This window comes from Staurois parvus, unplaced genomic scaffold (assembly GCF_062004578.1).
Source record: "Staurois parvus isolate SC_StPar_1 unplaced genomic scaffold, SC_StPar_1.0 ptg000088l, whole genome shotgun sequence".
Lineage (NCBI taxonomy): Eukaryota > Metazoa > Chordata > Amphibia > Anura > Ranidae > Staurois > Staurois parvus.
In genome coordinates, this window is record NW_028317884.1 from 144,350 (window position 1) to 171,471 (window position 27,122).

Below are 27,122 nucleotides of genomic sequence, written 5' to 3' on the forward strand. Positions count from 1 at the left end.
TTCCGTCTAGCGGATCAGATGAGTGTCGGATGTAAATAGACAGGCAGTCCATTTACATCCAAACGCCCAATAGAGGAAAGTGGGCTGTGTCCGTGTCCACTCTGCATAAGTGGAGTGGACACGGACCCATCATCCATCCGCTTGCTCAGTAGGGAAAAGCAGAAAGATCCCCCACTGAGCAGGCGGATCCGCTGGCAAAGTCCACCTGTGTGAAAGGGGCCCAAGTCAAAATAGGTGCTCACTGAAAATACTGCATCCTAGTAACCCTTTTACGCAGATATGTACCTATTTAGAATTTTACTGGTAGTGTAGGCACTGGGAAGAGAAGGAGCACTGTGCCTCAAATTGCCAATTTAAATAAAATGTGCTAATGGCCACCCCCTCCTGAACATGCTATTTGCCTGGCTATTATCCCGACCTATTGGCCCTGATTCATCAAGCTGCAGTAACATAAAAAGAGTGCAATATACGCTAAAATAACATATAGCAATACTAATCTGCTTGAAGCACTGGTTAGACTATTTTAAAGTGAAACTACAGTTTGTTTTTTTTTTTGTTTTTTTGTTTTTTTTTAATGAGGGCCACTACTTTCTGATTCACTGACCTGGAAAATTAGAAATCCTAATCTGTATATATTTGTTCCAAAGTGACTGAAATGATTGAAAGTGAAGGACAGCTTGACAGCCAAGTAACTAGCATTTTTAGAGAGATTAGCAATGTTCACACGTCAGTTTTATGACGTGATTCCATTAAACATGCTCTGGAATATGTGTGGACCAGGAATCACTGTCCTTGGCTTACTCTAATGCCTATATTTATCTTAATTATTTCTTTATTACAGGTACTTATAGAGCGCCAATAATTTAGCAGCGCTTTACATATATATTGTACATTCACATCAGACCCTGTCCTCAAGGAGCTTACAGTCTAAGGTCCCTAACTTACTATCATACATACAAATACTAGGGCCAATTTAGACAGGAGCCAATTAACCTACCAACATCTCTTTGGATTGTGGAAGGAACCAGAGTATCCAGGAAGAACCCACAGAGGCAGAGGGAGAACATGCAAACTGCAGGCAGGTAGTGCAGTGGTTGGGATTCAAACCAATGACCCTATTGCTGCCAGGTGGAAGTGCTAACCAGTCAGCCATTGTGCTATACCACTTCTGGTTTCAAGGTAGCATGGGACACATCCCCTGCCTCCCAAGGAAGCAGCCTGTGACACATGAGCAACCAATCAACATGGTCCACATGGCGATATTGGGGGTAGGGAGCATGCCATTGAGTGTGATAGGTATAGGCACGAGAGGGATTCTAGGATAGGGTGAGGGATTTTTTTTACTGTTTTGCTTTTTAATGTGAGCAAGTCACAATAGATTCATATTTTACAAGGTGCAAGCTATCAGACCAGGAAACAGAGGACTTCCATGTGCAGGGAAAGGAAGCCAAGAATAACACAGAAGAGAGTTAACCCTGTATACTCTAACCAAGAGTGCATTTCTGAATGTTATGGCTATACAAGTTAAAGGTATTTCTAATATTTGTATATACACATTATAAGCATGATATGTTCATATGATAAAGTACGTATGAACATACCGAAAGGGAGGGCTCTGCACTTGGAACTTAAATTGAGTGTAATAGAATATTTCACTGACCACTCGGTTGCTGCTTAACCCCAGGCCCACACCTATGCATTTTCCGCAGTGTTTTGCAAAATCGCAGTACAGTCCATTTAACATGATCTCCTATGGGACACATTCACATCTCAGTGTTTTCACCCGGTGTTTTTTGGAAAGGGTCAAGGCCTTTTTTGAGCGTAAAAAGTTGTGTATTTGGTTCTATAGGCTTCAATGAAAACGCTGTAGAAAAGCACGTGTTTGCCACGTTTTAAATCTGCCTAGCAAGAAGAAAAAAAAAAAAAAATGGAAAACGCATGAAAAAGGCAGGTGCAAAAGCACAACATGCAACACAAACCGCAATGCAGAAACGTCTCAAACGCAAACTGCATAGGTGTGAACCTAGGGAATGAAAAAAGTCTCCAATTAAAGTGATGGTAAAGACATTTATTGTTTGATGCTTATAGTAGGACTTACATGCTCTTGTTAATATTTTAAAAACAAGGATTCTCCTCCCTTATTGCTCCACTAACTTTACCCCGACCCAGATATGTGGGTGCCCCCTGTTCCCATCAGAACCTATGGAACATTGCTGAAGTTGGCCAGTACATCTGGGCACAGTTAGCAGAGTAAAAACAGAAAAACTATTAAAAAGATAGCATGTGCAAAGTACATGTAAGTCCTACTATGAGCAACTCATTAAAAATATAATGAGTAAAGTCATTTTTATGAAGAGGAAAATTGGCATTTGTCATAATTGCAACCAAGATGGTGCGCTGCCCTAGCGCTGCCCTAGCGGGGGTCTTGAAACAGTTTGTGTTTCTGTCCCCTGTCCTTTCTGGGAGATAAATAGGTCTTGATTTAACTAAAGTGAAAGGCAAACTCCAAATCAAAAGCTTTAATAATTATTTTATGCTATTTAGGTTTCAAAATTAAATGTACTTTCCTAAGAAAATGTGATATGCAGCCAAACAGAAAATTTGTCTTCTGGGACAGAGATTTTTACTAAGCAGCATTGTCACTTTAATTTATTTTTCAGCATATTGTTATGGAGAATTCAGAGGGGGAAGACGATAACAGTGGTAGTATGACTCCTTCACCCCAGTGAATTCTCCCTAGAAGTTAATGCATAGAGAGACTATCTTGGTTCAAACGAGGCCTGTTATATACGAGTGGTGTAAGAGCCTCATACCAGGCTTCTGGACACCTTTAGCATCTAGCAGGCGTCCAAACACTGCCCAATCTACTCCTATGAAACCACTGACTATACTTAAAAGATCACTGTAGCAAAAAAAAAAAAATTAAAAAAAGTGAATTGACTGTTATCGACTGTTAAATTATTATGCAAATTATATTTTTCTCATTTACCTAAATAATTGATGTAAATAATAGTCAGCATAATTCTCATGTTATCAACTATTAAGAGTACAATTCAAATTTTATTGAACAAACCTAATAACAGTATTTTTTTTTAAACATAAAAAACTTCCAATGCATTGTTCCAAATTATTATGCAGAGTAAGTTTCAAAACACTTTATAGGTTGTAAAGAACTGAAAATTGTCATTTGTTGTGTTTGCTGCATATTTACTGAAATCAAAAGCTATTTCAATCAAACTTTTAACAACATTTTAACTTTTTAAACATTTTAACAGGTCACGTTACATTTTACCATAGGACCCCTTATTTGATAGCAGCTTCACAAGTCTTGCATCCATTGAAATTATGAGTTTTTGGACAGTTTCTGCTTGAATTTGTTTGCAAGATGTCAGAATAGCCTCCCAGAGCTGCTGTTTGGATGTAAACTGCCTCCCACCCTCATAGATCTTTTGCTTGAGGATGCTCCAAAGGCTCTCAATAGGATTGAGGTCAGGGGAGGATGGAGGCCACACCATGACTTTCTCTCCTTTTATCGCCATAGCAGCCATTGATGCAGAGGTATTCTTTGCAGCATGAGATGGTACATTGTCATGCATGAAGATGATTTTATTACGGAAAGAATAGTTCTTTCTTCTGTACCAGGGAAGAAAGTGGTCAGTCATAAACTCCACATACTTTGCTACTTTGCAGAGGTCATCTTTACACCTTCGGGGACCCTAAAAGGGCCAACTAGCTCTGTTCCCATGATTCTGGCCCAAAACATGACTCCACCAACGCCTTGCTGACGTCGCAGCCTTGTTGGAACAGAGTGGCCGTCCACCAACCATCCACTACTCCATCCATCTGGACCATCCAGGGTTGCACGGCACTCATCAGTGAACAGGACTGTTTGAAAATTAGTCTTCATGTATTTTCCTGCCCAATGCAGCCATTTCTGCTTGTGAGCATTAGTTAGCGGTGGCCGAATAGAAGGTTTATGCAGAGTTGCAAGACTCTGGAGGACTCTACACCTTGATGTCCGTGGGACTTCAGAGGCACCAGCAGCTTCAAATATCTTTGCTGCTATGTAATAGTATTTAAGCAGCTGCTCTCTTAATCCGATGCATGGATCTGGCAGAAATCTTCCTCAATGTGCCTTTTTCTGCACGAACCCGTCTGTGCTCTGAATCAGCCACAAATCTCTTAATAGTGCGATGATCACACTTAGGTTTTCGGGAAATATCTAATGTTTTCATACCTCATCCAAGGCATTGAACTATTTCACTAGAGAGAGAGATCCTTTTTCTTCCCCATATTGCTTGAAAATGGTGCTCTGCTTAATAATGTGGAACACCCTCCTTTAGTAGTTTTTCCTTAAATTGGGCTCACCTGCCAATCTAATTATCACAGGTGTCCGAGATTGTTTTCAGTGATCAAAAGAGCCCTGACACACATGGCCATCCATGAGTTAAACTGAAAAACAAAATATTTCATCTTTGTGACACTTAAATAGAATTTGCATAATAATTTGAAACAGGGTGTATATCTTTGAGTATAGTAAAGGACACAGGTCAAATATTAAAACACCCTTGGTTATAGGCACATGCATATAACCCATGATGCATGAATATTCTGCCAGTGTCCTGTACTGTATAAGATATATTATATTCTAGTAACTGTATAGTATTAATGTCTGTAATTCTAGTATTTAGAATATATATTTCTTTCAAAAAAGAAGTATAGAGAAGTATGGCCAGAGCTTTTTAGGCCATACTTCTCTTGTGGATCACAGGAGTGCACTTGCTTTTTATTTTTGCTGTGATCCAGCCAACAGTTGGCTATAGCGTTCTATTAGCTGATGTGGCGGAGCCACTCCAGACTCTGGAAAGGTTCAGACAATCTTGTTATGATTTACCCAGCTGCCTGATTGACAGCTGATTCTTCCTCTCTGCAAATTGCTGAGAGCTGGAACCAGCTGCACTCACCCCCTTCCCTGACAAGTGCTCCAGTGACCACTGCAGGACTGATGGTCACTGCTCTCCGCTCGGAGCATACCAAGAATTGAGCGATCCGTGGTCATGTGATTACTGAGTCCTCGATCTCAGAGCAGATATGAGACAGCTGCGACATCACACAGATGCAGCAAGGATAGAGGTGTGTATGCATGTTTGCTTATTTTGCAAACCCCACACTTCTCCTTTAACATGGCTTTATTAAGATTTTTCTCTAGATTTACACAAAGAATGCTGTCCAGTTACGTGGATTGGGATAAACCATACAACATTGCAAAAGGCACTGAGGTCAGCTTTGCTTCTACAAAATTAAAAAATAAAACAGTTGTACTGAGTGTGACAGCTAGGGTTGGGCTTTAAAAAGTAAAAATAAAAAAACCAAACAAATAAATAACAAACCTGTCATATTTGCCTTCTCTGTGTAATGGTTTTGCATACAGCAGCCCTGATCCTCCTCTTCTTGGGTCCCCCTATCAGCGTTCCTGGCTCCTCTCCTTTGCCGAGTGCCCTCATAGCAAGCAGTCTATAGACACACAAAGCGGGCCTTAGCCTCGCCCCCTACTCATTGGCTGTGATTTCTGAGGCAATGAGGATTCAGGAAAATCAGGAAAGTATTGGGGGGGCTGGGGGATGAGCTGCACACAGGTGGTTTTTTGCATGCACGAAGGTAAAAAAAAACAAAACTTCAGTCTTTAGAACCACTTTAATTTGTTGGCTACCTAAACCCCAACTCCACAGAAAATAAAAATCCTCCCTTGCACTGGGGCTGTCCAAATGGTAACTGCTTGCTTAGGTCTAGGGGACAGGACAGCAGTTTTACTTACTGTACTTGATCCTCAACTCCTCTTGCAGCCAGTGCTTTCCTCTACTTCCCTACACTCCAATGGACTGTGTGGCAGACTCCACATAACTAAGCACGTGTTCGTGTGAAACGCGTCTGCTGCTTCTCTGTCCTGGTCTTGGAGCTGTCATGTTCTTATCATATTGCATGTAAAGGATTCCAATAAAGGATTTCATCCAGCAAATTGTTGTTTGTGCGGCCAACCATTCTGTTTTTCCTTTGCATCTGTGATCACGGATTGGGCCAGCACCTGCGTGTCTGTGGAAGAGTTACGCAGATTCGGCATCTTTTGCTCTGGCAGATTCCACACATCCAATGCAGGTCTATGAACCCTGGGTTGATCTTGATGACATTAGAAAACCCGCAACCATCAAGGCATAGGGGAGATGAGGCTGACCGGTCTTACAGTCCACAAGAGCCTGGAGGTGTGGATGATGTCTAAGTAAAAGTACTTTTCTTGTTCCCCTAGACCTAAACAAGCAGCCCCAATGCAGGAAAGCATTTTACTTCCCTTGGAGTTTAGCTTTATAATCCATTTAAAACCATAATCTAAGATTTTACACACAATCTAATCTAATTTACTATAATCTAAGACTGGTTTACAGGGTGACAGTGCTGTTCATTCTTTGGTATAATCACTTTATTAAAGAACCAATATGTAATAAAACTATGTTGTACAGGGGACCAAGAAACAAAACTTGCTGTGGTAATGCTAGTGAATGACTGCATTCTTATATGTCATTTTAAAGTGGTAATAATCCCAAAAACAAGAATGTATTAAATTGCAGTTTACCAGTTCTTAGATATGATGGCTGCATTAGTTTTCTTTTTTAGTCTTTTTCCTTTATTTTCGCTTGCTGATCAGGTAAGCAAGTTATTTTTCAACAGCTGCAACGTCACACAGATGCAGCAAGCATAGAGATGAGTATGCATGTTTGTTTATTTTGCAAACCCCACACTTCTCCTTTAACATGGCTTTGTTAAGATTTTTCTCTACATTTACACAGAGAATGCTGTCCAGTTACGTGGATTGGGATAAACCATACAACACTGCAAAAGGCACTGAGGTCAGCTTTGCTTCTACAAAATTAAAAAATAAAACAGTTGTACTGAGTGTGACAGCTAGGGTTGGACTTTAAAAAGTAAAAATAAAAAAACCAAACAAATAAATAACAAACCTGTCATATTTGCCTTCTCTGTGTAATGGTTTTGCATACAACAGCCCTGATCCTTCTCTTCTTGGGTCCCCCTATCAGCACTCCTGGCTCCTCCCCTTTGCTGAGTGCCCTCATAGCAAGCAGTCTATAGACACACAGAGCGGGCCTTAGCCTCGCCCCCTACTCACTGGCTGTGATTTCTAAGGCAATGAGGATTCAGGAAAATCAGGAAAGTATTGGGGGGGCTGGGGGGATGAGCTGCACACAGGTGGTTTTTTGCATGCATGAATGTAAAAAAAACTTCAGTCTTTAGAACCACTTTAATTTGTTGGCAACCTAAACCCCAACTCCACAGAAAATAAAAATCCTCCCTTGCAACGTCCAACTTCCTTTAAAACCCTAAGCTGTCCAGACAAAGCAGCAGTTAAAGAGTTGAGACAAAACATTTTAAAGTGGTTGTAAAGGCTCAAGTTTTTTTTACCTTCATGCATTCTATGCATGAAGGTAAAAAAAATTGTGTGTTCAGCAGTGCCCCCAGGCTCCCCAATACTTACCTGAGATCCAGCAATGTGCACAACAGCCTTGGCTGTCCTGTGTCTCTGCTTCCTCACTGGCTGAGACAAGAAGTGGGAGCCATGTGTCCATCCATTTAAGCTACTTGCTATGGGGGCACCTGACAGAAAGGAGGAGCCAGGTGAGCCTATGGGGGACCCGAGAAGAGGAGGATCCATGCTCCTCTGTGCAAAGCCATTGCACGCAGTAGGTAAATATAGACATGTTTGTTATTTAAAAAAAAAAAAGAAGAACCCTTAGTATCGCTTTAACATTGATAGGCGTGCTTACTATGGTCAGCTTTTTTTTACATTTTGTAAAATCTTCATCCCAAAAGGAAAAAGCTGTTTACTGTAACTTGAGTTCAGCTTCAATTTGTTAGACAAGTCCATCTAAATCTGCTAGTCTAATACTACGATCTCCCCAAACTCACAATGCTGCTGTCCAAAGATTTGCTTTACTACTTCTACTACTTATTCTGCTTCTACTACATTGTCTGCGGTCATGCAGTAAAGCACTATGTAAACTGCTATATAAATCTTGTATATTAATAATACTGTACTTTTATTTTCTCCATCAGTTCATTCCCCACAGTTATTACCTTTTGTATTTCTTGACGCTCCTTTCTAGATTGTAAGCTCTGAATGAGCAGTGTCCTCTGATTCCTACTGTATTGAATTCCACTGTAATTGTATTGTCTGCCCTCATGTTGTAAGGTGCAGCACAAACAGTTAACACTATATAAATCCTGTATAATAATAATAATAATTATTATTATTATTATTATACTTTATCCAGAATACAAAACACCCTAAGACAGAGGGTGTGTTACTGACTGGATCACTAGATAAAATAAAGGGGGGAAAAAAAAAAACGAATGCAGCCACCACATCCAAGAATTGGTAAAGTGGAATATATTGCACTTTTGTTTTTGGGTTTATTATCGCTTTACGTTTTGCCTATAGTACAACTTTAACACCCTGGTCACATCAAAGCCGATTTTGAAATCGAGCAACTTACAGTTAAGTTACACGATTTCAAAGTCTGGTGACTTGTCAAATTGAGGTGCGATTTGCAAGACACCTGACAAAGATGTTTATGCAAATCGTACCAAAAGTAGTGCATACACTACTTTAGAAATCGTTGCGGCTCCGATCAAGCCGGAACCTAACTGATATGACCGCTCTAATAGAGGACAATAGGGTGTGACTTGGCATACGATTTGCAAGTTGCATGGCATGCAAATTGCATACCAAGTCGCACCCGATGAGACCGGGTGTAAGAGGTGCATTCCATAATTCATTAACAAGGCTGCCCATCACACTAGAAGAAGCCTGCCCATGCATTTGTACATGGCATGGCTTATTCCTTTTCCTTTCAGTCTTGGTGAATTGTGAGTGACATATGAAGACATGGGATGGGAGCCCAGAGCCAAGCTCCAAAAAAGATCATATAATGCAGATGATGTGATTGCAGACATCACCATAGCACACAAGTCCTCACTCCACCATCTTATATATTCTAAGCATGTAGAGAGTGCATCATATGACCTGAAGCAGAGTAGCAATATAAAGTCAGAAAAACAGCACTGACAAATGGGATTTGAAGAGGAATGTCATGCTAATTTTTAAACACTTTTAACTGTACAAACTGCAATGTATGCCGCACTGCAAGGGTTAAAGCCAAATTCTAGTTTTGTTTCTTAACACCCTCCCCCTTCCGGTATAAAAAAGAAAAAAAGTTTGCCTAGCAATATTCACCATATCCGTGCTCCAGCGCTACCCTCCGATTTCTCCACTATGGTCCAGTGCTGGTCCTTTTTCAGCTGCAGTGATGGTTGTCCTTCTGGAACGTTGTCCCATCTCCACACAGGATATCTGGAGCTCAGGCAAAGTGGCCATCAGGTTCTTGGTCACCTCTCTAAGCCCTGGTTCTTATATATGCAGCCGTGCGGGCCGCGTTCTGAGCGGGAACGAGAGCCCATTCATTTGAATGGACTCCCATGCCCCGTGACACACAGGGAAGAAGTCCCTGCACTTCTTCTGAAAACGCAGCCCGCACGGGAACCAGTGCGGGCAGCGTGCCATTAGCTCTAATGGCACCTGGCAGCGGATCCACAGTCCTCTGTGTGGGTGGTGTGGCTGCACAGATGTTCGTGCAGATTCGCAGCGGCGTCACCTGCACATATGTGAACCAAGCCTTACCAAGGTCCTTCTCCCCCGATTGCTCAGTTTGGCTGGGCGACAACCTCCTCGAAGAGTCCTGGTTGTGCCAAACTTCCATTTTAGAATTATGGAGGCCGCTGTGCTCTTGGGAACTTTCAGTGCAGCAGAAGTTTTTGTAGCCTTCCCTAGATCTGTGCTTGCAATAATCCTATCCCTGAGCTCTGCAGGCAGTTCATCTGACCTCATGGCTTTTGCTCTTAGGGCTGGTTCACACCATAGAAATGCAGTCCGGATGCGCATTTTTGACACGTCTTCGATGCGTCCCAGTTCATTTTTCCCCTATCTTTTTATTCAACTTAAATAAGTTGGTGGGTTTAGGTACGTTTTACTGCATTCCAGTACAGTTCAATGCAGAAAAAATGCAGCATGTTCTACTTTTTTTTCTGGAACTGGAACACACTGCACCAGTGTGAACTATGTCACTGCAAACCATGTAACCTACTATCCCAGTGCGGTTGCGATTTTCAGTGTGGGCGGCGTGCCATTAGAATTAATGGCACCCGCCCGCGGGTCCTCATTCTTCTGTGTGGGTGGTGTGGCTGCGCAGATTTTTGTGCGGATCCGCAGCGGCACCACCCGCACAGATGTGAATCTAGCCTTATACAGTATGCATTGCCAACTGTGAGGCCTTTTATAGGGAGGTGTGTGCCTTTCCAAATCATTAATTTAATTTACCACAGGTGGACTTTCAATCAAGGTGTAGAAACAACTCAGCAATGATCAAGAAAAATGGGAAGCACCTGAGCTAAAGTGTTGTTGCAAAGGGTCTGAATACTTATGCCACTGTGATATTTCAGTTTTCTATTTGTAATAAATTCACAGACATTTCTAAAATTCTGTTTTCACTTCACCATTGTGGGGTACAGAGTGTAGGTTAATGAGAAGAAAAAACTAATGTAAACAACTGTAGTATCAAGGTGCAATATAAAAAATTTAAAAAAAGTGAAGGAGGTCAGAATACTTTATGAATGCACTACATATATATAAGGAGTTGTAAAAGAGTACAATGATTGCCTTACAGTTTAAAGGAGAGGTGTATATTTAATAGGCATTCTTTTAGTAAATATTGCAGTGCTTAAAGTGTTACTAAACACAGAACCCTGCATTCACTATATCGGATCTCACACAGTACACAGAACATGGACATGCAATTATTTTAGTAAATATAAAAACTGCTAAATTCCTTTTCTCATCAACAGTTGTGACTTCTATCAGTGTCCAGCAGAGCACATGTTAAAGCTTGTAGGAGGAGTTTTCATTCTGCTCCAGGAGGATATAGAAACCCTGACCTCTGTCTGTACAGTGCTGATTGGCCCTGTGCGGATCACATGCACTCTCCCAAGAAAAAGAACCTTTTAGCAAAACACCCCAAGCTGAGCATGTGCACAGTGACTCCACCTGATATGTCTTATCAGGAGATAAGAGGGGGGTACTGGAAGAAGGGGAGGGTCAGAGAAGTCAGTATCAAACAGCATTTTTACACAATGCAGAGGATTAACCCCTTAGGTTCCACAGTAAGTATAACAAGCATGCTTTACTGCATATACAGACTGATTTTACTGTGGGTTTAGTAACACTAAGTGATTTTACATGCTTACTCTCTCACATTTTTGATAATGTATTACAGAGGTCTCCAAACGGTGACCCTTTGCTAGCCTTTAACCAGCCCTTGGGGCACTATTCCTAACACTGACACCAAAAGTGGGGCATAATTCCCCCAACTGACACCAGCAATGGGACACTATTCTTCCCACTAATATCAATGATGGGGCCCTAGTCCATCCACTAACATCAATGATGGGTACATATTCCTTTCAGTGATAGCAATGACTGAGCACTACTCCTCCTACTGACCACAGGCACTATGGAACTGAACACCACACCTGAGACCTTGTTTACTCTTTCTGATATTGGCCCTGAGACTTTTTCTATTCTCGCTGTCCTTAATCCGGCCCCCCTAAAGTTTGAAGGACAGTAAACTGGCCCTTTGTTTGAAAAGTTTGGAGACCCCTGATGTATTATATGTAGAGATTTGTAGATAAGACACTAGATGTACCTATTAGGGAAAAGTTAAATAACTCTTAACAGCTGTTAAGAATAGACATAACAGGGAGTGCATAGATTTCACTTAGACGTTCAACTTGTGTAAAGCACATCAAGATGAGCTTTCTTACATGGTTATCTACACAATGCTGTTCAGTCTGTTAAAAAGGTGGTATCACATTATAAAAATAAAACCTATTCTAAAATGCAGTCAAATGAGCCTGGTGCAGTTGGTCAGCTTAGAAAACCAGGAGCATTTTTAACAATTTCCATGGAAAGATTTGAACACCTACGATTGTCCCATGGAACCAGTGCAGTTGGCAACTGTACCTAAACTAAAATAGCTCAGTAAACAGCTTCCTTTAAAAGACTCGTGTTTTATTTATCTTCCCAAGCAGACCATTGATGTATGTTACTGGGAGGCCTCTAGCTGGACAGTCGCACACAGCGAATATGATTACTTATGGTATTTTCTACACAGAGGCCTGTGGGAACAAACATTTTATAATCCTGCATAGCATGCAATGTTAAAGTATGTCAAAGTATGCTTCTGTTAAAGTATTAATAAACACTAAGTCATGTGCTGCATCTGATCTGCAATAAACTATGATTATAATTACTTAGGGCTACATAAATTAGCTTTTTCCAAATGAACGTAAAATGGCAGCTGGGTAAGCTTTAATGAGTAGCTATGGTCGGGTTATGGAATTCAAATACTTAAATATTCTTTACAAGCAGTAAATGAGCTTTATGGGCTCATTCATACAGCCATTTGAGGCGGTATACAGCACAGATCAATGACAGGCTGAGAGGCTCTGCAACTGTCCGCAAGTAATTGTACATGAATCGATTAGCCGCAGTTAGGGACAAATGAGCAGTACTGAAATCAAGCAGTCTGCGTACAGATCTGTGCTTAGCTGCATGTAATTGCTCCTTGAGTAGTTTACATGCGAGCAGCCAAGGACATTGTCAGCCTATCATTAATTTGTATAAACTTCCAGACCACAACTAAATGTAGTCACCTGGTTTCAACTGCTGTTATGAGTACTATATGGCCATAAATGGCAATGTCAAATAGCCCTATAACAAACCATCACTGGCCATTGTAGCTGCAGGTACTGTGGAGAAATTAATCCTAAACCTTTAACAGTAGAAACTCTGCAGCTCATGCACACAGGACATTAAAAATACTCCCCTAGAAGCCCTCCTCCTGGCAATGGCGTTTTTGCAGAAAAAATGCCTGACACTTGTAAAAGTATCTAACATTTTTACAAATGTTTAGGTGTGTTTACAGATGTCGAGCGCTTGGGCATAATTCATTTCATTGGCCAGTATAATAATTCATTCTGGCCATTAATATAAATTAAAGCTCAAGTACTAAACATACCTGGTGTTAACATGCATTTAGGTGTGTTTACGTGCATCAACAGTTTTTTTTCTGCCAAAACACTGCTGCTCCTGGACGCATTGCCCTGGTTTATTTTTTAAATGCTCCTGCCATTAAAAGCTCCTAAAAGTCTAATATTAATAACAACAAACATGTTATACTTACCTGCTGTGTGCAATGGTTTTGCACAGAGCAGCCCCAATCCTCTTCTTTTTTGGGTCCCCCTCTGGCGGTCCTGGCTCCCCCAAGTACTCCCAATAGCAAGCCTTTTGCTACGGGGCACTCAAGCAGGCTCGCTCCTGAGCTGTGCTACTATGAATGGACATTGGCTGCTGCTGTGCGAGCCAATCAGGAAGAAGAGACCCAGAAGAGCTGTGGCCAAAAAGTTTTTTACCTTAAAGCATAGAATGCATTAAAAGGTAAAAACCTTCTGCCTTTAGAATCACCTTAATGTTTTTTTTTTTTTTACTTTTTGCTGTGTATTTGAGGGTAAATTGTTTCACAGTGCCTGCAGTTACATAGGTCAGTTAGTGGCTTGTTTTGAAGCTCATTTAGTGCTAGGTAAGAGTATCTAAATATTTGAATTTCATAGCCTGACCACAGTTAAACTGTATAGTATCCCCATCTGCCATTTTGTAAATACCTGAAATGTCCATAGCCTTAGTATAGCCATAGTTATTACATGATGGTCAAACAGATGACTGCTGAACAACTGTTTTTCTAAATAACCTTTCCACTACATACACTCATGTTGTTCAAGTATGCATGTTATTGATGGCAAAGATCTTTACCTTAACGTGGAAGCAGAAATGGAATTGAGGCAGGAATAAAGACTTTCAGTCCAACCAAACTGATCATTTAGCGTTGGTCTCTTGGGGAATCTACCCATGAAACCTCCACACTTTAGTTCTTAGGTCTGCAACCTAATGTGGTTATTATGGAGGCACCCACTCTGGACTTTTAAAATGTATTTTATATGATGTAAACCAGGTATTTTCATGGATAACTGGTTTGCGTTCCTCAGTACAATGCAAAACCTCTCTACCAGTCTTTTGATGTTCTGGTTATCAAAGATGGTTAGGAGCTTAGCAGTCAACAAAAGCTGAAGGTACTACAAGTTTGAACCAAGCAGTTGCATGGAGGTTTCTAGGACAAGTTTAAAGTGCTGAGGAGGGAAGAAAAGTGCATTTTTAGTCCTTTAAAGAAAACATGGTCCAAAGGTCTGAATTAGATGCACACAGTCTGTGGGATGTACCAACTAGAGTGATGGGACACTTCATGACCATAAAACTTGGTCAGCTCACAAAATGGCTGTTGTCACGCCCATCCAATATGACTTTAAATATGCTCACTGCAGGCAGTAAAACTATGAAGTTAAGCTGGCATCAAGCATATTCAACATTTATAATATCTCTTAAACGGTTTTACTGACAACACAGCTCTTATCTGTATGGACAGCTCATTTCATTACAGTGTATGCAGTGAATAAGTTCTCATTGTGAGTGCAGTGTATTGATCTTTGAATATAATAGGTCTGATGGACTTGCTCTAGCTTATCATAAGCGCCACAGGCCAGCAAGTATCATAACTCTTAAATGACAGACACTGAGGTAAATTAAGCCACAGTGCTGCCACAAGGGAGGGTGCATTAATATAGAAAATGCACATGTCTCAATAAGAACCTTCTTAGTGGACTAAATATGGCAGTGCAGTAGGTAATTTCCATAGGAATGTGTTTACAGCAAAAGTACATCTCATGCAGTGGCAGCATTTATAGAAGTATAGTAATCTGACTACAAATGACTGTTATTAAATACAGATTCTACTCCTGTTTATACATTTACCTTTATCTAAACGTGGACAACTTTGAAATAAAGATAAATATTCTTGGTTTATTCCAAGACACACCTTGGGATAATTTAATGTTTTTGTGGGGTGAATCACCATTTGTTTTACGGAGGATTAGAGACATGATTTGTTTAAGTTAAAGTGTTACTAAACCCACAATAGTAAAATCAGTCTGTTTATGCAGTTAGGCATGATTGTTATACTCGCTGTGGAACCTAAGGGGTCAATCCTTTGCATTGTGCAAAAAGGTTGCTTGATCCTTTCTTCCCTGCCCCTCCTCTTGTTGAAATGACCACCTGATACAGACTGAATCCATAGTCGCATGCACATGGTGTGTATTGCTAGAGAGGTTTTTTTTTTTTTTCTTTGGAGAGTGCATGTGAACAGCACAGGGTCGATGAGCACTGTCCAGACAGAGGGTCAGGACTTTCACATCCTCCTAGAGCAGAAAGAAAACTCCTCCTACAAGCTTAAACCAGTGCTCTGCTGAAGTCAAAAGACTGCTCTAACTGCTGATAAGAAAAGGTATGTAGCAGTTTAAATTTACTAAAATAATGGCATTTCAATGTTGTGTGTACTGTGGGAGACCAGATAGAGTGAATGCAGGGTCCTGGGTTTAGTATCACTTTTTAAACAAGAATTGTAGCAAACACTATTAGTAGGGGAAATGCAGGTTAAGAGGAATCATATGTATAGTTTCTATCTGTAAGCCTCGGTTCACACTGGTGCAGCTTTGAAATTGAGCTACTTCATCGTGATTTCAAAGCCGCATATCAGTGCGATTTGCACTGTCAATTTCATTACGGATTGTACTATATAACAGAAGTCTATGCAAGTCGCAATGAAATTGGCAAAAAGTAGTGCAGAAACCTTTTTCATAATTGTTGTGACATGTGTCACGGCGATGGTTCCATTTCCGGACATGGGGTGTGACTTGTCAAGTGATTTGGAACTGTCAAATCGCATGATAAGTTGCACTGGTGTGAACGGGGGCGAAGACTTTCAGTGGATAGAAAAAGTCTGCACACCCCTGTTAAAAGGTCAGGTTCCTGTGATGTAAAAACATGAGACAAAGATAAATAATTTTAGAACTTTTTCCACCTTTAATGTGACCTATAAACTGTGCAACTCAGTTGAACAACAAACAAATCTTTTAGGTGGAGGGAAGTAAAAATGAAAAAACTAAAATAATATGGTTGCATAAGTGTGCACACCCTTAAACTAATAATTTGTTGAAGCACCTTTTGATTTTATTACAGCACTCAGTCTTATTTGGGTGTGAGTCTATCAGCATAGCATATCTTGACTTGGCAATATTTGCCCACTCTTCCTTGCAAAAACACTCCAAATCTGTCAGATTGCGAGGGCATCTCCTGTGCACAGCCCTCTTCAGATCACCCCACATTTTCGATTGGATTCAGGTCTGGGTTCTGGCTGGGCCATTCCAAAACATTAATCTTCTTCTGGTGAAGCCAATCCTTTGTTGGTTTGGATGTATGCTTTGGGTCGTTGTCATGCTGAGAGATGACGTTCCTCTTCATGCTCCGCTTTCTAGCAGAAGCCTGAAGGTTTTGTGCCAATATTGACTTGTATTTGGAAATGTTCATAATTCCCTCTACCTTGACTAAGGCTGCAGTTCCAGCTGAAAAACAGCCCCAAAGCATGATTCTGCCACCACCATGCTTCACTGTGGGTATGGTGTTCTTTTGGTGATGTGCAGTGTTGTTTTTGCGCCCATAACACATTTTCCCACATGCTTTTGGGAAACTTCAGATGTGCTTTTGGAAAATGTAGCCAGGTTTGGATGTTTTTCTTCGTAAGAAAAGGCTTCTGTCTTGTCACACTACCCCATAGCCCAGACATATGAAGAATACGGGAGATTGTTGTCACATGTACCACACAGCCAGTACCTGACGGATACTCCTGCAGCTCATTTAATGTTGCTGTAGGCCTCTTGTCAGCCTCCCAAACCAGTTGTCTCTTCATCCATTTTGGAGGGACGTCCAGTTCTTGGTAGTTTCACTGTTGCGCCATATTTTCTCCACTTGATGACGACTGTCTTTACTGTGTTCAATAGTATATCTAATGCTTTGGAAATTCTTTTGTACCCTTCTCCTGACAGATACCTTTTAACAATGAGATCCCTCTGATGCTTTGGAAGCTCTCTGTGGAGCATGGCTTTTGCTCTAGGATGCGACTAATAAAATGTCAGGAAAGACCTACAAGAAGAGCTGAACTTTATTTGGGGTTAATCAGAGGCACTTTAAATGATGGCAGGTGTGTACTGACTCCTATTTAACATGATTTTGAATGTGATTGCCTAATTCTGAACACAGCTACATCCCCAGTTATAAGAGGGTGTGCACACTTATGCAACCACATTATTTAAGTTTTGTATGTTTACCCCCCCAAAAAGATTTAAGTTTGCTTTTCAATTGAGTTGTACAGTTTATAGGTCACATTAAAGGTGCAAAAAGTTCTGAAATGATTTATCTTTGTCTTATTTTTTTACATCACAGAAACCTGACATTTTAACAAGGGTGTGTAGACATTTTATATCCACTGTAGGTACCATCACTAAAGGTATTCCCCAGTTGGAATTGAAAACTAAATGCATACCGAGAGTGCATCCTATATGCTCAGTATTTTACTTTTTCACTTGTTGCACCTGCCCACCCCATTCTTTGTTGCAGGTAATCTGGTGATCTGAGAACCCCCTACTTGTCATTAAAGACAGATATTCTAAGTCACCAACGGGCCTCGTGCTGTTTGTCCTATACAGGAAACCTCAGTACAAAACAATCAGTACTCAAAATATCATCGAGTCACCAACCAGACCTACATATCCCCTAGAAGTCTGAATGTGATTGATGCAATTGGTAAGTAGAAGGTAATGCAGAAAGGTTGTTATTTAAAATTTTAAGTTAATGTTAAAAATGTTTAATTCATTAAAAATTGGCAGTGTATCACAATACCATTGTATAGCTACATTGTTGGTCAAGCATTGACCCAAATTGAACTATGGACCTTTGTGCTGACTTTACATGGACTTACAGGATCTACCTTAGGGGCATGATATGAGCAGACTGGAGGTCTGCAATCCAATACCTACATTACATTGGCATAATTAATGAAATAGTACTCCAAAGAGGAGTGATAAAGGGTGCCTAAGAGTAGAAGTTACAAAGCACATGCTTCAGTAAGTACATTCCCAGAGAGCTTTATGATGGCAGGTTGGAGTAGATTACAGACAGCACAGAACAATCTCTCTCTGGAGCTGGGAAATCCTCCTCTGGGTAGTTTCTCTCTGTAACTGGTTAGTCTTTTTGTAACAGTTAGGCTTCTCTCTCTAACCGGCCAAATTCTTTCTGTAAATGGGCAGTCTCTCTCTAAGTCAGTAGTTTATCATGATGTGCAGAAGCCTTGCAATAGGGCAGCTCCATTCTATAAGATGCCATGGGCTTGACACGGATAGGGTTGCAGGTACAAAACACTGGAAACAGGCCAGGCTGTGGTTATAAAGGATTCTAAATTTGCTTGTGAGTACCAAGATTGGGCCAGTTTGCAGGTCTATAGAAGCAGATCTATGCAGTCTCTAGATTTTGGCTCTAGATCTCCTGCATCTGTCTTCTTGTGTGTATCAGATTGGAGTCTGACATGGGTGCTGTTAAGGGAATTTAGAAACCATACACTTTAGACGAGGTTTAAGGAAGCAAGTAAAGCATTATTATACATGCCTCCTACTAGAAAAAGAAGGTTTGGCTGAAGTTGGGTGGTTGAAGAAACACTTGTGAAATAAAAGGGACACAGAGGAGTTTGGATGGCAGATGTAGAATATACATGCAGGTTACTAAGTAGTAGTACAAAGCATTGATACTAGTATTTCTAAAGGATTTTTAGGTTAGGTTCCAAAACAGCAGCAAAATATGGTAGTAATGCAAATGTAATTGCTTCCAATTGGCTTTGCTGCTCATTTTACGGAGAAATAAAACTCAGCAAAACTTAATCAAAAGAGCTTGTAAAGAATACCACTCTAGCCTGAAAGATTTCCAAATTAACTTTGCAGTGTTTACAGTGTGACTGAAGGTCAGAGATCACTCCTAGGAAACAAGATTCTTTTACAGTGTTAAATATTTCCATACTACCATCTTGTCTGCTGACCAATCAAGGAGCAGAGCCTGAACCCTCCTCTCTTGTCAAGTATGCAAAAAAAAAAAAAAAGCACAGGGTTCTCTGAATGTGGTCTTTTGAACAAAGTCTGCTTTATGTGTTACATACTATGAAATCTTGGCTGATTTTTTAGTCTGCAGTAAACAGCGTATTTAGAGAACAGAAAAGACATTGTTACTTACTCAGTGGCGTATAAGCTAGCTGTGGCTTTGATGATCATGTAGCACAGTGTTAGGGCGCTGAGGAGACCAAAACTGGCAATAATGAACCATTCTTCTGTTGACAAAGGAAATGGGAGGAAGTCACTCTTGACAGCAATTTCAGCAGCAAGGCCAACATATCCTATGCCCAAAAAGGCCAAAGGGAACAAGGAGGAGAGCGGTTTTCGGGGGCCACGCCACAGGACTGAGCTGACCGACCAAGATTGAAAGCCAAGATTAGTATAGTTACTTACAGGAGAGAGAGAAAAGAGGTGAGTTAGCAGAAAACAGTTGTATATACATACAGAATAAAGGACCCAGGACAGACCGCAAGAATTAGTGCTGAATGAAGAAAAGCAGGGATCTTATTTGGCGCAGTACAAAAACAGCCATTAGGAAACATTATTCCATCAGGTCAGTGAGGGTAGGACAGTTAAACAATTTAAACATTTCTACCAACTTAAATGGCAAGTACAACAAAAAAAACATTTACAAAAATCACCAGTTACTCTGAAAATATAACAAGTCTATAAAACAGCATTTCCCTAGAGCCTGCTCTCCCTTTCATTTTTCTAAGCTGCCTCTTGAAATAGGAGCAAGTGTCCCTTGTCTCCATGGTGCCTTTTTCAGAAATTTAAGATATTTAAGTATAAGTATAAATATGTTTTTAATTGAAGTATTAGTTGGTGAGAAAAAATAGCCAATTATAAAACAAAAAAGAAATAAGCTCTGTGAACATTGTTCTGTAAGGACAACTTGCACCTCTTTTAAAAGAGAACAACTGGAAGCTACAGGTATCTGCAGTAAGCTAGAATGACCCTTGAACATGTGTAGCATACATATATTGAACTATTTTGATAGCAAGCAATGTTAACAATTGGTTTCCAAGCAAGTAGTCAGTGCTGGGCTGGGCTTTAAACAACCTATTTAAAAAAACTGAAAGGCACATTACAGTAATGTACAAATTGTGTTGGTGTGGCTCACTAAAATGAGTGTCACAGTCACACCATTGCAAAACAGATGCTGTGTTGACAAGTACTTATACTTAAATATCACAACACTTAAACCTATAATAACCCAGAAAAGTGATCTACCTTCACCCTTGAAGGCCAGTAAAACCATATATATGTAACTTTTCTATGAACAAATACATCAAATCAAACCCAGAAATAGGAGCAAGTGTCCCTTGTCTCCATGGTGCCTTTTTCAGAAATATGTTTTTAATTGAAGTATTAGTTGGTGAGAAAAAATAGCCAATTATAAAACAAAAAAGAAATAAGCTCTGTGAACATTGTTCTCTAAGGACAACTTGCACCTCTTTTAAAAGAGAACAACTGGAAGCTACAGGTATCTGCAGTAAGCTAGAATGACCCTTGAACATGTGTAGCATACATATATTGAACTATTTTGATAGCAAGCAATGTTAACAATTGGTTTCCAAGCAAGTAGTCAGTGCTGGGCTTTCCTTTTAGAAAGCCCAACATAGCAAACTGAATAATATGAATGTCTTTTGTATTAAAGGTTTATTTATAAAATAATAGCAAATAAAAGTAAATATAAGTAGTAAAGAAATTAAATATAGGTTTATAAACGTGCAGAGAATAAAAAAAAAACTGAATACAAACCTTTAGGGCCTATTCACACTAAAGCAATTAATTGTGCTTTAACAGGCATTGACATGTGTTGTGTTATGGCAGCCCATTTATTGTCAATGGGCTGCCAGTGTAGTACAATGGACAAAAAAACAGATATGACTCTTTTTGCTAAACACAGCGTACTACAGCACACAGTATGTATGTTGTCGGGCGCATTGCTGCAACTCATAAGTGTGAATAAGCCCTTATACTTTCTATTCAAAATAAATTATATATCAGAGACCCAGAGTTTGTTGTTATCTGCACTCTTGATCCATCAGTATGGTCAGTCATAAAGCTGAATCAGCAGTGCTCATTTATTTCTGGTGTGTAAGATAGTCATGGTCAGTGACCTGTTTGTGCTGCTATACTCTTTTGAATAAAAGCAGAACAGATGCTACTTTGCTTGAGCTGCCTGCCCTATTAAATGCAGGAACATTGCAAACAATGGGTTGGTCTGATATATACCGACAGAATAAAAACTATATGGGCAGGATGTGGAAACTATAAGAAAAGACCTGTAAACAACCTATTTAAAAAAACTGAAAGGCACATTACAGTAATGTACAAATTGTGTTGGTGTGGCTCACTAAAATGAGTGTCACAGTCACACCATTGCAAAACAGATGCTGTGTTGACAAGTAACTGTACATCTTTTTGGAATATTAACTTGAAAAATATCTTCAGCTCAGAAACAAACTGCTTCCTGCTAATATTTGTCTACAGTTAAATGTGCTGTAATCAGTCACCGCAGTGTGGTACAAAGCCAAGTCCTATACAGGCCTTATTACACACTTCAACAGTCTTTTAATACATTTTTCTATCTAGGCCACTGCAACAGCTGTAGAGTAATTTATCTATGTCACCTGATACACACCACTCTATTCATATCGACAAGGGAAAAACAGCAAAAGATTGGCACTGATTACTGCCAACACAATGAAACTCTGCATTCAAGCACAATGCAGTAAAATAAACAGAAGAGGCCATCATGTTGGTGGCTGGTCATGCCCAGACTTTGTTGTTCACTATGTAACCAAGGAAGTAAAGGGCTTTATTTATTAAAACAATACATTTTATGTACTAAACACATACAGTAACTTAAAGGGCAAGCTTGACCTTTACCAAGCTGTTATTAAACAACAAAAAAAGTATAAAAACGACCATATTATAATAAGCATTTTGTTAACATACTTTTAAAAGGGTACAATAAGAACTACATATTAAGAATACATTTGTGTTTACTGCAGCCTTGGGTCTGTCTCTGTCTCCATCATCCACATCTGTCCTATTCTACTTTTGTCATGTAGCATGGAATATTCTAAAGCTAAAAAACTAAAAGTTCTCCATAGAAATGGAAGGCTGGCCTCTAAATGGTTATAATCAATGCTGTGTTAGTTTCACTCTTAAAATAATGCATCTTTCCCCAGTTAGGACCTTCACTTTCATATTTGAATTTTTAAAGAAAATCTGTACTGAGAGAAAGAAGCTTCTTAAAATGCTACTTACCTGGCTCTTACTGGCATTAATGCTTTTTAACACACTGATGCAGAGCAAGCATACATGCAAGCAATTTGTGTAACCAAACTGATTTTGATTAATGATTCAGACGTGACTGAAACCACTGCATTAGCATGACAACAAAGTATCTAGCATTTTCAGCGATGAGGCCAGCGATGGTAACCTACATCTTTCTTTTAGTATAGGTTTCCTTTAAGGTATTCCAAAATAAAATTTAAAACTCTGAGTTAAGAAACTCCACATTTGGATTTGAAGTTCAGCTATATATGATTACAAAGTCCCTTTAAAAATATAAGGTTATCTCTTTCTTTTATTTAAAACACACTTGAGTATGCAACATACACACATAAATAACAATTTTAACAAATGTAGTTTTATTTAGTAATAACTTAGCATCACAAATGACAAAAAATAACACACTGTTCTATAAGCTTATAAATACATATTAGCAAAAACCCTAATGACATCTTTTGATTCACATAATTCAATGTAAACATTGTATCAATGCAAAAATTTCTTTTAAATTTCAATATAACATCAAACAGATAAAGTATCTTTAGAAATGGCCAGAGAAAACATATCACAAGATTGGTCTATAGGAAGCTAGCCTGATTTTTTTCCTGGACAGATGAGAAAACATGGGATGCCAAATCTGAGGGCACGGAGTCCGAATCAATGCTCGCACTATCGGGAAACAATGTAGAGAAAAGTGCAGTTGACAAGAAGCCAAGTAAGTCAAAATATGGCATAGTCATTACTGGAACTACATGGGCATGCTGAAGAAAAAACAGAAACTGCATTAATGGAAAGTTCACAGTTTGTAACATTTAAAGTCCAACTCCGGGATATTAGAAATCCAACTCCCACCCTTTCATACAATTAACCACTGGTATGAGCAAAAAAATATACTATCCAAATGCCTATTTTACTTAACTGAAGTCATGGTCGCAAGACGATCCTTCTCTCTTCTTCTATTTACTTCCTGTGGTCCTTCTTCACATGTCCACATCACTGTCTGCTTGATGTGCACATCCCCTATTGGTGGATGCAACACATTCAGTGGCTGGTTCTTCTGTCATAGGCTCCAGAGGCAGAAGAACTGATGGGCGATGAAGGGGTCTAGTACCAAATAAGTAAACAAGCAGGGAAAATGTCTGCTCCCCAAGGAAGGGTGGGTGAGGAAGAGGTGTTTGGAATCAAGACTAAAGCCAGCTATGGCCGGTTCAGCAGGAAACAGCTAAGATTCAAACCATGTATGGGCAGGCTGAATGTTCCCAAGTTGATCAATCAACTTGGGTACAATCAGCCTGCTGGATTTTACATGCAATTATTGCTAGCGACTGTTATAGCCACTAGCAATAATCACTGTGTTCACCCGATGGGGATGACTTCCCCCATGCCGCCCCTTCCCATCAGGAGAACACTGTGGGAAGGATTTCCCTGTCAACACTGTGTTGATAGGGGAATCGAGTGGTTGAAGGAAAGAAATTTGCTCTGTCTATGGCCAGCCTAAAGAGTAAGGTAATTGATACACAATGCACTATTTATATTTCATGTTTTCCTGGAGCTGGGTTTTGACCAATCAGTTACAGTCTTAGGAATGATCCTCTTGTGAATCACTACTGCAGGAATCATGTCCTATACAGGGCTTACATCAAATATTCCAGGTAGAAGGCAGCCTGGGTGAGATGCAGGCCTCCTGATATACAACAGTTTTGCAAAGGCCCGGAACAGCAAAGCAATCCACATTGTCAGTGTCATGTCTTTCCACTGTAAGGGTGATCCAGATTAATTTTAAAGTATTCATACCACTTAGTAACTTGGTTGTTTTTTTCCAACTTCCATATGATCATGACCAAATTTGCTGCTAGAACAAATGAGTGACACAAATATTCCGCTTCTTGTTGTCATTGTTCTCTGGTCCACAAGTACTATTTCTGGCGAAGTCAAAGAAGCAGGTTATGCTGCAGGTTTCCATCAACAGACATCTATCTACTGTAGTATTTGCTGTGAGAACAAATTCTAGCAGATCAGATGGGTCCTTTCCTTTTCAGGAGTTGAAATCCATTTCTTCTACACAGTTTTGGTTAAAGTGGAGAAAATAATTCCCTCAAGCCCCACTCCCCTTGCAATAATGAATGCTTACTACAGTCTTGTCAGACTTGCCTTTTCTGCAGAATATTCTGCTGCTGGTTTTCACTGGGTGGGTGATTTACAAATATCTTCATCATCTGGACAGAAGAATTAAGAGTTCAGACATGGTCACTGATCTAAACTTACTTAATCAAATGCCAAGGCATTTGGTTAAGTGAGAAGCCTCTGTTAGAATCTAGGGCAACATTTAAAGACATCTTAAAGACAGGCAAATATCAGGCTTTTTTTTTTACCATTAATTACTGAAAAAGGGGACAGAGAAGGAGGTAGTCTTGCTTTAGATGTCATGTAACCTATAATTTGTTGAGAAGATCCAAGATCTTTGGATGTGTGTGCAAACAGTTCACTTGTATGTTGTGTTTTATCGAAGCTATGCTCCTCAAACTTTAGTTTGCAATCACACCGAAGAATGTGGGGCTGTGCATGTAAGTGTGGATGTCGTTGGTAATGATCTGAGCTCCTCCAGAATCCCCCTGATCGATGAATGTCCCAATCTGCCAAATCTGCATTAAGCAAACTAAATCACATCAAAGATTTTAGGGCTGTGAATGTAAGTAAGGAAGTTGTTGGTAATGATCTGAGCTACCCCAGAATCCCCTTGATCAACGAATGTACCAGTCTGCCAAATCTGCATTAGGATAACTAAATCATAATATTTAGCTCTGCTCTGATGAAACATGCTTATTGAATAAGTTTTGACGTTCCAGAAGCTCCACTTGTTTTCTATTTAACCTGCAAATTACATTAGATTTTGCTTTTTATACCTTGTACTTTTTTTTTTTTTTTAACTTGCAGCCATTTTAAAAAGATAAACATGGTGAAATGTAGACAAAGATGTACAAAGATTTTAGTGCTGTGCATGTAAGTGTGGAAGTTGTTGGTAATGATCTGAGCTACCCCAGAATCCCCATAATCAATGACCAATGTATCAATCAGCCAAATCTGCATTAGGCAAACTAAATCATAATATTTAGCTCTGCTCTGATGAAACATGCTTATTGAATAAGTCTAGGTTCACACCTATGTAGGTTGCGTTTGATACGTTTCTGCACTGTGTTTTGTATTGCGTTTTTGATGCGTTTTTCTTTTATTCTTTTTTATATTTTTCTTGTTGCTAGGCAGATTTTAAATGCAAAATGCATCAAAAACGTGGCAAAACGCATCAAAAACGCAATACATGTTTTTCTGTAGTGTTACCATTGAAGTCTATAGAACCAAAAATGCAACATTTTGCGTTCAAAAAAGTACCTGACCCTTTCCAAAAAACACACTGGGTGAAAACGTGAAAATCATGTTAAATGGACTGTAGTGCATTATTGCAAAACGCTGCAGAAAATGCTTAGGTGTGAACCTAGGGTAAGTGTTGACATTCCAGAAGCTCCGCTTGTTTTCTATTTAACCTGTATATTACATTAGATTTTGCTTTTTATACCTTGCACTTGCAACCATTTTAAAAAGACAAAAATGTGACAAAGATGTATTAGGTGTGTGTGTTTTTTTTATTCTGCCCTGACATTAAGTCTATAAACCAGGATTATGTTCAGTATTTTCACAGTAACGTAAAGTTCAAAAGTTACTAGTTTCTTTTACAGCACCAGATAAAGAGAATCATACCAAAAGGTAATATAGACAATTGGCAGAGCCCAGTCATTTGGACACAGCTGAGTATTCGTCTCCATATAGCCATGCATAGGATAGGCTAATATTGATTAAGATTGGCAAAATACCCCAAATTTTCAATACTCAGCCAAGCACAGTATCTATCATCTTTTTACAGACTTAAATTATACCTAAACCAAAAAACTGTATTATACTGCCGCTTACTAGTCCATAGATGTGATTACTACATTTGTTTTCTTTTTTGAAGTTTTTTTCCCTCTGTTTTTACCCAGTGATCCTGTGAATTGTATGCTTCCCGTCCATTCAGGTCTACACTCTTTTATATCCATTGAGGCAGCCATAATTGTTACACATGCTGGATTTTAAACATGTCTGCTTTTGTTCATCTCTATTACATGGTGAGTTCATAAGACTAGTGGCTTACATATTATTGATAAGGTTCTTTGTGTTTTCTTTAGATTTAGGATTCCTTTAGAGTATAAGCTCTCTGTGCCCTTGGACTGTTTTGTAACAAATTTCTTTCAAGCTCACAGAAATTGACAAGGACACTGCTTTCTGCCAAGATAAGCAGGTGATTTCTGTACTTACTGAAAATATTCCCAGCCTGAAAACTGAAAACGAACGCAGTCACCACATCTGAGGACTGGGATGCAATATATTGAATTTTTGAGTTTGGTTTTAATACACTAATATAAAACAGCAGATGCATATTATACATAAGACTGTGTGAAATGCATCCTAGGTCATGGGGTATCTGCAATTATAAAAAAACGAAAAAC

At 39.5% G+C, this 27,122-nt stretch overlaps 1 protein-coding gene across 6 annotated transcripts in view; it reads right to left on the reverse strand.

The window, feature by feature from the left end:
• RNF130 (ring finger protein 130) overlaps positions 1–27,122 on the reverse strand; it is a 465,054-nt gene that overhangs the window by 38,586 nt on the left and 399,346 nt on the right. For 2 of the 6 annotated variants that reach the window (XM_089670240.1, XM_089670238.1), the window contains exon 8: positions 19,397–19,490. The exons of 2 other annotated variants lie outside the window; for them this stretch is intronic. In XM_089670240.1, coding sequence (XP_089526366.1) covers positions 19,397–19,490 — 94 coding nt within the window. Of the gene's footprint in view, positions 1–19,396; positions 19,491–19,529; positions 19,625–22,081; positions 24,801–27,122 lie in introns of those variants that run through there. 2 more of the 6 variants (XM_089670242.1, XM_089670243.1) reach the window with 2 other exon arrangements.